Source organism: Ostrinia furnacalis, unplaced genomic scaffold (genome assembly GCF_004193835.3).
Source record: "Ostrinia furnacalis isolate ACB-3 unplaced genomic scaffold, ASM419383v2 OfSCF3056, whole genome shotgun sequence".
Classification (NCBI taxonomy): domain Eukaryota; kingdom Metazoa; phylum Arthropoda; class Insecta; order Lepidoptera; family Crambidae; genus Ostrinia; species Ostrinia furnacalis.
The window spans coordinates 549,385-560,751 of record NW_021133295.1 but is presented as its reverse complement, the minus strand read 5'-3'; the positions used below and the strand labels follow the sequence as shown (position 1 = coordinate 560,751).

At 42.7% G+C, this 11,367-nt stretch overlaps 1 protein-coding gene across 3 annotated transcripts; it reads left to right on the top strand.

Moving 5' to 3' along the window:
- The first annotated feature begins 999 nt into the window (after positions 1-999).
- On the top strand, positions 1,000-10,923 carry LOC114357141 (uncharacterized protein K02A2.6-like). Of its 3 annotated transcripts, none has more exons than XM_028310623.1 (2): positions 1,000-4,442; positions 9,905-10,923. In XM_028310623.1, the coding sequence occupies exons 1-2, from the start codon at positions 1,020-1,022 to the stop codon at positions 10,682-10,684; spliced, it is 4,203 nt and encodes a 1,400-aa protein (XP_028166424.1). In that variant the 5' UTR covers positions 1,000-1,019; the 3' UTR covers positions 10,685-10,923. The 3 variants fall into 3 exon arrangements, with proteins under 3 accessions (XP_028166424.1, XP_028166425.1, XP_028166426.1); XM_028310624.1 differs by lacking the exon at positions 9,905-10,923 and having other exon boundaries at positions 1,000-2,045; positions 2,417-5,455; XM_028310625.1 differs by lacking the exon at positions 9,905-10,923 and having other exon boundaries at positions 1,000-2,045; positions 2,417-4,081.
- Positions 10,924-11,367: the final 444 nt, after the last annotated feature.

Here is an 11,367-nt window from a genome sequence, read left to right as displayed (position 1 = left end):
GACACTAATGACAGATGATATGAATGAACAATAAAATTCCAGATGGATGACGTCATCATGACGTAATCGCGTTTTCGTCCGAAATCGGAATTTAATTTTGTGAACTTTTTACCAAAATATATCAATTCTAAATAATAAACCATCTTTACTTTATGTAATTATTATTTATAAATAATAACGTGTGTGTGTGACAATACAAGTTTATAATTAATAAGAAATTGTATACGCAATTGAATGTTGATTTTTTAATCGATTTAATCTATCAATCAGTCAGGATAATCAAAATCATTTATCACAACTGGTATATATTGTAACGCGGGTATTCTATAAACCAGTCTGGCAATAAACGTCGAACAGTATTNGCAGATGGTATATATTGTAACGCGGGTATTCCATAAACTAGTCTTGCAATAAATGTCGAACAGTACGCACGTCTCTTATTTGTCACTGGCGACAGGCGGACTCACGTCACAAACGGAACGGGTGAAAAGTTTTGTGTGCGTAAATAACGGAAATATTGTGTTATCATGGGGGGCGTGGGACGAATTCAAGAATTTGATGTGAAATCTGGGAACTGGACAGTGTATTGTGAGCGGATAGAAATGTATTTTCTTGCAAACAAAATTGAAGATAACGTCAAATTACCCACTTTAATTGCGGTGATGGGGGAGGAAGCGTATCAATTATTGTCTACATTATCGAGTCCACAAAAACCATCGACGTTAACCTATGAAGTAGCAGTTACCCTTATGAAGAATCATCTACAACCTAAACCTTCAATCTTGGCGGCACGATACTTATTCCGGCAACGGCGACAAGCAAACGGAGAATCGGTAGCTGATTACGTCACCGAGCTAAAGAGACTCGCCAAACCCTGTGATTTCGGCTCGACCCTAGAAGAAAACTTACGTGATCAAATCGTGTGTGGAATAACAAGTGAAACCACGAGGCAAAGATTATTCGCGGAAGATGACAGCATATCATTTAATANAATAGCAGAAATATTGTTTTATTTTATCATGGGGGGCGTGGGACGAATTCAAGAATTTGATGTGAAATCTGGGAACTGGACAGTGTATTGTGAGCGGATAGAAATGTATTTTCTTGCGAACAAAATTGAAGATAACCTCAAATTACCCACTTTAATTGCGGTGATGGGGGAGGAAGCGTATCAATTATTGTCTACATTATCGAGTCCACAAAAACCATCGACGTTAACTTATGAAGTAGCAGTTACTCTTATGAAGAATCATCTACAACCTAAACCATCAATCTTGGCGGCACGATACTTATTTCGGCAACGGCGACAAGCAAACGGAGAATCGGTAGCTGATTACGTCACTGAGCTAAAGAGACTCGCAAAACCCTGTGATTTCGGCTCGACCCTAGAAGAAAACTTACGTGACCAAATCGTGTGTGGAATAACAAGTGAAACCACGAGACAAAGGTTATTCGCGGAAGATGACTGCATAGCATTTAATCGGGCGGTCAAGTTGGCGGTAACATTGGAAACGGCCGAAAAAAATGCATGCGCTGTCGATCGCGACATTAGTTCTACAGTCACGGTGAATAAGATCCAGAATAATTTAAAGTGCATGGCGTGCGGAGATAACGGACATAAGACAGAAAACTGTAAATATAAAAACTTCGAGTGCAGTTTCTGTAAGAATTTAGGCCACCTAAGAAGGATGTGTCCGGAAAAAAGTGCAAGTGCAAGACCCGAAATGACGAGGGCACCTAGCAATTACCAACCACGGGGAGTGACCTTCACTGGAAGGGGTCGCGGAGGATGGCGTGGAAGGCGTAGCGGCAACGGTGGCGCAGCAACGACGCGCGGAAAAAGCCGCGGCCAAGCCGGACATGTTTCCGGGAGCGACCGGAACGCGGACACGTACTGGGTGCATCAGCACGGCGGCGGCGGCACGGTAGAGGACAATTACGACGACGGCTGCTTGGCGTCGATACCAGGGGTCGACGACAAAGAAAGCGATGACGAGGATGACGAGCAACCGATGTATCAAATGTCTATAAGTAAATACAGACCGGTATGTATCACTCTTTTAGTACAGAAGAAGTCTTTAAACATGGAAATAGATACCGGTTCTGCCTTGTCTTGTATTAGTTCTATTACTTATCAGACCAACTATAGTAACTTGCCTCTTCATTCTTGTCAATTAAAATTAAAATTTTATAATGGTTCTATAATTCAACCACTTGGCTATATCAAGGTGGAAGTAAAATATAAAAACATAAGTAAACAATTGGATTTGTATGTAATAAATAACGGCACTACCAGTCTGCTAGGTCGTCAATGGCTCTCAGAATTAAATATCGAAATACCTAAAATAAATGTAAACAATGTGAACATCGCAAGAGAAGACAATAATAATAAACAATTGAATGAAATAATTTCCAGGCATGAGTCATTGTTCGACGGGACACTGGGTCGCTTCGCGGGGCCGGCGGTGCAGCTGCACGTGCGCGAGGGCGCGGAGCCCGTGTTCTGCCGCGCGCGGCCCGTGCCGTACGCGCTGCGCCCGCGCGTCGACGCCGAGCTCGACGCCATGCTGCGCGCCGGCGTCATCGAGCCCGTGGAGCGCTCCGACTGGGCCACTCCTCTGGTGATCGCGAGAAAGGCGGATGGCGGTATACGTCTATGTGCGGACTATAAGGTAACCTTGAATCGTGTCTTGATGGTCGACAGATACCCGGTTCCAAAAGTTGAGGACTTGTTTAGTGACCTATGTGGGAACGAATATTTTACTAAATTAGATCTCTCTCAAGCCTATAATCAGCTGATCCTCGATGAGTCATCTAGAAAGTACACAGTTATTAACACCCATCGAGGACTGTTCAAATACAACCGTTTGGTGTACGGTCTTTCTTCGAGCCCAGGAATTTTTCAAAAGTTTATGGAAAATCTTTTTAAAGGTATGTCAGATGTAGTCATATTTTACGACGATATTTTAATCAAAAGCAAAAATATAATTAGTCACTTAAAAACTATTGAGCAAGTTTTAGAAATTTTACAGACCAACGGGCTTAAAATTAAAAAGAGTAAATGCAATTTCTTATCAGAACATGTAGAATATCTGGGATTTATTATAGATAAGAAGGGCCTAAGAACCAATCCTGAAAAAATTAAACCAATAATTGACATGCCTCCGCCACGGAATACTACGGAATTAAAATCATTCTTAGGCATGGTGAACTTTTATGGGAAATTTGTTAAAAACCTTGCATCATATTTATCACCACTGTATAACTTATTAAAGAAAGGGAAACACTATTACTGGGGAAAAGAGGAAAATAATTATTTTTTGACGATTAAAAAATTACTATGCAGTACAAGCGTATTAGTACATTATAATATAGCGTGGCCGACTGTAGTGACGTGCGACGCCAGCGCGCACGGGCTGGGCGCGGTGCTGGCGCAGCGCGCGCCCGACGGCTCGGAGCGGGTGGTCGCGTACGCGTCGCGCGCACTCACTTCGGCGGAAACAAATTACAGTCAGATTCATAAAGAGGCACTAGCGATTATATTTTCTGTAGAGAAGTTCCATCAATATTTGTACGGGAGAAAGTTTATATTACGCACAGACCACAAACCCCTAGTGAGCATATTTGGCCCTAATGTAGGAATACCTACCACGGCGGCGAGTCGCCTTCAAAGGTGGGCTATCAAACTTTCAGCTTATGATTTCCAAATCGAATATATTAATACCGACAAAAACACAGCCGATTCTCTCTCGCGCTTAATTAAAACTCACAAAGATGACACCGTTGCCACGGAAGAAAAACTTCCCGAGCAAACATATTTACATTTTGCTACTGAAGCGCTCTTATTGGACTATAAAATCTTAAAGAAAGAAACTTCATCTGATCCCATACTAAGTAGGGTAAGGAGTTATATCACGGATGGTTGGCCTGCTGATGTAGAATTAAAAGAGCTTAAACCTTATTTGAATAGAAAAAATGAGTTGTATTGCGAACTAGGGTGCATTATGTGGGGTCACCGCGTTGTCATCCCAGCTTCCTGTAGAAATAGAGTAATAGATGAGTTGCATGATTCACACATGGGCATAGTTAAAACAAAAGCATTAGCCCGCAGCTACGTGTGGTGGCCCGGCGTGGACGAGGCGGTGGAGGCGGCGTGCCGGCGATGCGCCGTATGCGCCAGCGTGGCGGACGCGCCGCCGGCGCACTCGCCGAGTCCCTGGCCATGGCCTGACCGCCCATGGTCTAGGCTGCATCTGGATTTCTTAGGGCCCATGTTTGGCACGACTTACCTAATAGTGGTAGATGCATGCTCAAAGTGGATCGAGGCTATAAAAATGAAAAGTACTACCGCCGGAGCAGTCATCTCAGTTTTACGCGACATGTGGGCGAGGTTCGGCCTACCAAAACAGGTGGTTAGCGACAATGGACCCCCGTTTACGAGTACTGAATTTGACAGCTTTTTGAAGAATAATGGCATAGACCACATTTTTTCAGCACCGTATCATCCCGCTTCCAATGGAGCAGCTGAAAATTCGGTTAAAATATGTAAACGAGTTATAAAAAAGGCTATTAAACAGAAGGTAGATATAGATACGGCCCTAAATAGGTTTTTACTTGCTTACAGAAACACTGAACATTATACAACGGGCGACAGTCCTGCCAAAATTCTCTTAGGTAGGAATCTACGTATGCGTTTAGATAGACTAAAACCTGACCGCTCGGGACGTGTCGGTGACAAGCAGGTAAGGGAAAACGGCGATTGTACACTGATACGACAACGTCAGCTCCGTCAAGGCGATGATGTTTGGTGTCGTGATTTTCGTTCCCGGGACAAATGGATCCCCGGTGAGGTATCAAAAATTTTAGGCAATACAGATTATAGGGTAAAGTGTGTTAATGGAACCGAGGTACATAGGCACGTCGACCAATTAAGGCGTAGGGTATCCGAGGCACCTGACAGTAGATGTATACCGCCAACGCGCAGAGCGAGTTCCCTGGTGGTCCCCGTGACTGAGAGGGAGGGGAGTGTACCAGAGGAGCGCTCCTCTTCTTCCTCGGAGGAGATGGCGCCGGCGTCACCTGACGTAACAAAGTCACCGGAACAAATAAGCGAACCCAGTGTACCAATAGTGGAAAGTAGTGTTTCGCCCCTAGAGAATGTAAGACCCAATAAACGTTTAATTAAACGCCCTGTACGATACGGTTGGGACGAATATTGTTAAATATTATAAGTGTACTTAAATACTCTGAATATGATTTTATGTTGGAGTCTATTACTATTAGAATAAGTATTAATGTAAGGTAACTTTATCACTATAGTGATACTTAAGACAATCTACATATTGTCTATTTAGATAATTAGTCATAAGTCTAAATTAATGTTAATTAAGGGTGAAGGTGTTGGTATATATTGTAACGCGGGTATTCTATAAACCAGTCTGGCAATAAATGTCGAACAGTATGCACGCCTTTTATTTGTCAGTTAGCATACTCACATCAAAGTGGTCTTCACAAAAATAAATTGATGTGACATCGTCGGGCTCCGTTAGCCGAGCGAGCTTCAACCACTGATCTCTTAATATTTTCTTGGTTGGAACATGTACAAAAACTTTGTCCGGTGTTCTTCTTGATGTGTTTTTACACTGAGGTACTGCACAGCACTTGTAAACTTTGGAATTCATTTTTATAGCACGAATTGTGTTGTTTACTTTCTTCGCTACGCACGCATAGACAACGACAAAGTGACATTTTTTTTTTCATAGAGGTTGGTTTTACGGCTTTGGATAAAGATCCATACGGCACAAAGTGACAAAGGAACGTCCACAGCTAAGGGAAGTAAGGGAACTTCAGCACTTCAGTGCAAAGGAATGACGTTTACTTTTCTTTTTCTTTTTAGGGTTCCGTAGTTCTGACATTAAGTGGACCCATTTATGCAAACAGGAACCAACCCACACTTTGAGTGAAATTGAGTTAAGTACATAGATGGCGCTCAAATAACGCATTCTATCTTCAAAAAAATTATGGTACATTTTTAACGACTAACAACAGAGATACAGCACTGTCACTTGCGGAACCAACCCGCTTTGGCCAACTTTTAAAAACTATAAAGAACTATACAGCATGGTCCCTAAGCACTTATTTAAACTAATTATGCAAACTAGAACCAATGTTGGTTGGTTCCATTTAGCAAAAATTGTTACAAAATTTTTATAACTAAACAGAACCAAAGATTGTTTGCTTAGTGGAAATCAGGTTAGTCTGGAAGGAACCATGTAGCATAGTTCTTGATAGTGTTAAAATTAAGCTATTTAAAAATAAAAAATCCGTTCTTATCGTTGCGTTTGTACCTTTATCATAAAAAATGTCTTAATAATAACAAAATTTGATGAATAAATTTATGCATTGAAAAACTCTACTCGAAAAAGATGAAACGAAGCAGTATGAATAGTATGATCTATGACCTTAGCCTGTTCTTCAAAACGAAATAACGACGTTGACAGCTCATGAATGAGACGATTCTCGATGACTCTCGAAAACAGCTTGTAGACATGGCTCAGAAGTGAGATGGGTCTATAATTCTTCAACAAGGTTTTGTCGCCTTTTTTGAAGAAGAGTATCACCACATTACTGTGCCATGCCGTAGGCGTTTTTTTGCTCAAGGATGACAGAATCAAACAGCTTCTGAAGAATCTTTAGTATCGCGCTTAATTAAAACTCACAAAGATGACAACGTTGCCACGGAAGAAAAACTTCCCGAGCAAACATATTTACATTTTGCTACTGAAGCGCTCTTATTGGACTATAAAATCTTAAAGAAAGAAACTTCATCTGATCCCATGCTAAGTAGGGTAAGGAGTTATATCACAGATGGTTGGCCTGCTGATGTAGAATTAAAAGAGCTTAAACCTTATTTGAATAGAAAAAACGAGTTGTATTGCGAACTGGGGTGCATTATGTGGGGTCACCGAGTTGTCATTCCAGCTTCCTGTAGAAATAGAGTAATAAATGAGTTGCATGATTCACACATGGGCATAGTTAAAACAAAATCATTAGCACGCAGCTACGTGTGGTGGCCCGGCGTGGACGAGGCGGTGGAGGCGGCGTGCGGGCGATGCGCCGTGTGCGCCAGCGTGGCGGACGCGCCGCCGGCGCACGCGCCGAGTCCCTGGCCGTGGCCTGACCGCCCATGGTCTAGGCTGCATCTTGATTTCTTAGGGCCCATGTTGGGCACGACTTACCTAATAGTAGTAGATGCATGCTCAAAGTGGATCGAGGCTATAAAAATGAAGAGTACTACCGCCGGAGCAGTCATCTCAGTTTTACGCGACATGTGGGCGAGGTTCGGCCTACCAAAACAGGTGGTTAGCGACAACGGACCCCCGTTTACAAGTACTGAATTTGATAGCTTTTTGAAGAATAATGGCATAGACCACATTTTTTCAGCACCGTATCATCCCGCTTCCAATGGAGCAGCTGAAAATTCTGTTAAAATATGTAAACGAGTTATAAAAAAGGCTATTAAACAGAAGGTAGATATAGATACGGCCCTAAATAGGTTTTTACTTGCTTACAGAAACACTGAACATTATACAACGGGCGACAGTCCTGCCAAAATCCTCTTAGGTAGGAATCTACGTATGCGTTTAGATAGACTAAAACCTGACCGCTCGGGACGTGTCGTTGACAAGCAGGTAAGGGAAAACGGCGAGTGTTCACTGAAACGACAACGTCAGCTCCATCAAGGTGATGATGTTTGGTGTCGTGATTTTCGTTCCCGAGACAAATGGATCCCCGGTGAGGTATCAAAAATTTTAGGCAATACAGATTATAGGCTAAAGTGTGATAATGGAACCGAGGTACATAGGCATGTAGACCAATTAAGGCGTAGGGTATCCGAGGCACCTGACAGTAGATGTATACCGCCGACGCGCAGAGCGAGTTCCCTGGTGGTCCCTGTAACTGTGAGGGAGGGGAGTGTACCAGAGGAGCGCTCCTCTTCTTCCTCGGGGGAGATGGCGCCGGCGTCACCTGGCGTAACAAAGTCACCGAAACAAATAAGCGAACCCAGTGTACAAAATTAAACCAATAATTGACATGCCTCCGCCACGGAATACTACGGAATTAAAATCATTCTTAGGCATGGTGAACTTTTATGGGAAATTTGTTAAAAACCTTGCATCATATTTATCACCACTGTATAACTTATTAAAGAAAGGGAAACACTATTACTGGGGAAAAGAGGAAAATAATTATTTTTTGACGATTAAAAAATTACTATGCAGTACAAGCGTATTAGTACATTATAATATAGCGTGGCCGACTGTAGTGACGTGCGACGCCAGCGCGCACGGGCTGGGCGCGGTGCTGGCGCAGCGCGCGCCCGACGGCTCGGAGCGGGTGGTCGCGTACGCGTCGCGCGCACTCACTTCGGCGGAAACAAATTACAGTCAGATTCATAAAGAGGCACTAGCGATTATATTTTCTGTAGAGAAGTTCCATCAATATTTGTACGGGAGAAAGTTTATATTACGCACAGACCACAAACCCCTAGTGAGCATATTTGGCCCTAATGTAGGAATACCTACCACGGCGGCGAGTCGCCTTCAAAGGTGGGCTATCAAACTTTCAGCTTATGATTTCCAAATCGAATATATTAATACCGACAAAAACACAGCCGATTCTCTCTCGCGCTTAATTAAAACTCACAAAGATGACACCGTTGCCACGGAAGAAAAACTTCCCGAGCAAACATATTTACATTTTGCTACTGAAGCGCTCTTATTGGACTATAAAATCTTAAAGAAAGAAACTTCATCTGATCCCATACTAAGTAGGGTAAGGAGTTATATCACGGATGGTTGGCCTGCTGATGTAGAATTAAAAGAGCTTAAACCTTATTTGAATAGAAAAAATGAGTTGTATTGCGAACTAGGGTGCATTATGTGGGGTCACCGCGTTGTCATCCCAGCTTCCTGTAGAAATAGAGTAATAGATGAGTTGCATGATTCACACATGGGCATAGTTAAAACAAAAGCATTAGCCCGCAGCTACGTGTGGTGGCCCGGCGTGGACGAGGCGGTGGAGGCGGCGTGCCGGCGATGCGCCGTATGCGCCAGCGTGGCGGACGCACCGCCGGCGCACGCGCCGAGTCCCTGGCCATGGCCTGACCGCCCATGGTCTAGGCTGCATCTGGATTTCTTAGGGCCCATGTTTGGCACGACTTACCTAATAGTAGTAGATGCATGCTCAAAGTGGATCGAGGCTATAAAAATGAAAAGTACTACCGCCGGAGCAGTCATCTCAGTTTTACGCGACATGTGGGCGAGGTTCGGCCTACCAAAACAGGTGGTTAGCGACAATGGACCCCCGTTTACGAGTACTGAATTTGACAGCTTTTTGAAGAATAATGGCATAGACCACATTTTTTCAGCACCGTATCATCCCGCTTCCAATGGAGCAGCGGAAAATTCGGTTAAAATATGTAAACGAGTTATAAACAAGTGCGAGTCGGGCTCGCGCACAAAGGGTTCCGTAGCAGCAAATATAATAAACTTATTATGTCAATTTATACACCTGGTGAATGGAGCCTAAACTCTCCCGATATTTTGCCTTGTACTTTTATGTATGAATATTAATTTTATATATGTATTTATAAATATTCCGAGCTAAAGAGGTGGCAAAAGCAATGGCAAACAAACCACAATCAATAGTATTCGGTTGTCGCTGAACACTTGGAAACTGAATACATGACTCCGATAGATACGGAAACAAGGCTTTTACATATATTTTTTGCGATTTTCCTAGAACACCAACAAGACTATCGTACACACGCAGTATTCCATTAATGTAATAAATACAACTCCAGTGCCCCACTAATCCCACGTCACCGTCATAAATTACTTGNACTGAATTTGACAGCTTTTTGAAGAATAATGGCATAGACCACATTTTTTCAGCACCGTATCATCCCGCTTCCAATGGAGCAGCTGAAAATTCGGTTAAAATATGTAAACGAGTTATAAAAAAGGCTATTAAACAGAAGGTAGATATAGATACGGCCCTAAATAGGTTTTTACTTGCTTACAGAAACACTGAACATTATACAACGGGCGACAGTCCTGCCAAAATTCTCTTAGGTAGGAATCTACGTATGCGTTTAGATAGACTAAAACCTGACCGCTCGGGACGTGTCGGTGACAAGCAGGTAAGGGAAAACGGCGATTGTACACTGATACGACAACGTCAGCTCCGTCAAGGCGATGATGTTTGGTGTCGTGATTTTCGTTCCCGGGACAAATGGATCCCCGGTGAGGTATCAAAAATTTTAGGCAATACAGATTATAGGGTAAAGTGTGTTAATGGAACCGAGGTACATAGGCACGTCGACCAATTAAGGCGTAGGGTATCCGAGGCACCTGACAGTAGATGTATACCGCCAACGCGCAGAGCGAGTTCCCTGGTGGTCCCCGTGACTGAGAGGGAGGGGAGTGTACCAGAGGAGCGCTCCTCTTCTTCCTCGGAGGAGATGGCGCCGGCGTCACCTGACGTAACAAAGTCACCGGAACAAATAAGCGAACCCAGTGTACCAATAGTGGAAAGTAGTGTTTCGCCCCTAGAGAATGTAAGACCCAATAAACGTTTAATTAAACGCCCTGTACGATACGGTTGGGACGAATATTGTTAAATATTATAAGTGTACTTAAATACTCTGAATATGATTTTATGTTGGAGTCTATTACTATTAGAATAAGTATTAATGTAAGGTAACTTTATCACTATAGTGATACTTAAGACAATCTACATATTGTCTATTTAGATAATTAGTCATAAGTTTAAATTAATGTTAATTAAGGGTGAAGGTGTTGGTATATATTGTAACGCGGGTATTCTATAAACCAGTCTGGCAATAAACGTCGAACAGTATTGCACGCCTTTTATTTGTCAACAACCGATTGCGCTAAATATTTTCAACTACAACGCGACTAGACGACTAACCATCCACCACTTATGTATTTACCCTATTTATAAGCAAATAAAGAATTTGAATTTGAACGAAAATCACAAATTCGTATCGCGTGACAGCTAGTTCAAACGAAATCAAAACCCAACTGCTTCTTTGTGTAAAAGCTGAAAGAAAGCTACTTTTTCTCAAACTCGAGTCAGACGCCTTCACGAACATTTAATTTGCTGTTTTTAGTGAAAAAGTAAGGTGTTTGGACTTTTATTGGAAAGTGATTAAATCCGTTGTTTCGTCTTTGTTTGCGCGTGAACTTTATGCGGTAAAGTTCACGCGCAACTGGATTGAAAAACGGAGCGCAACTGGTGAAGAAGCGCTAATGTATTGGAGACGTTAAAAATTAGCGCAAT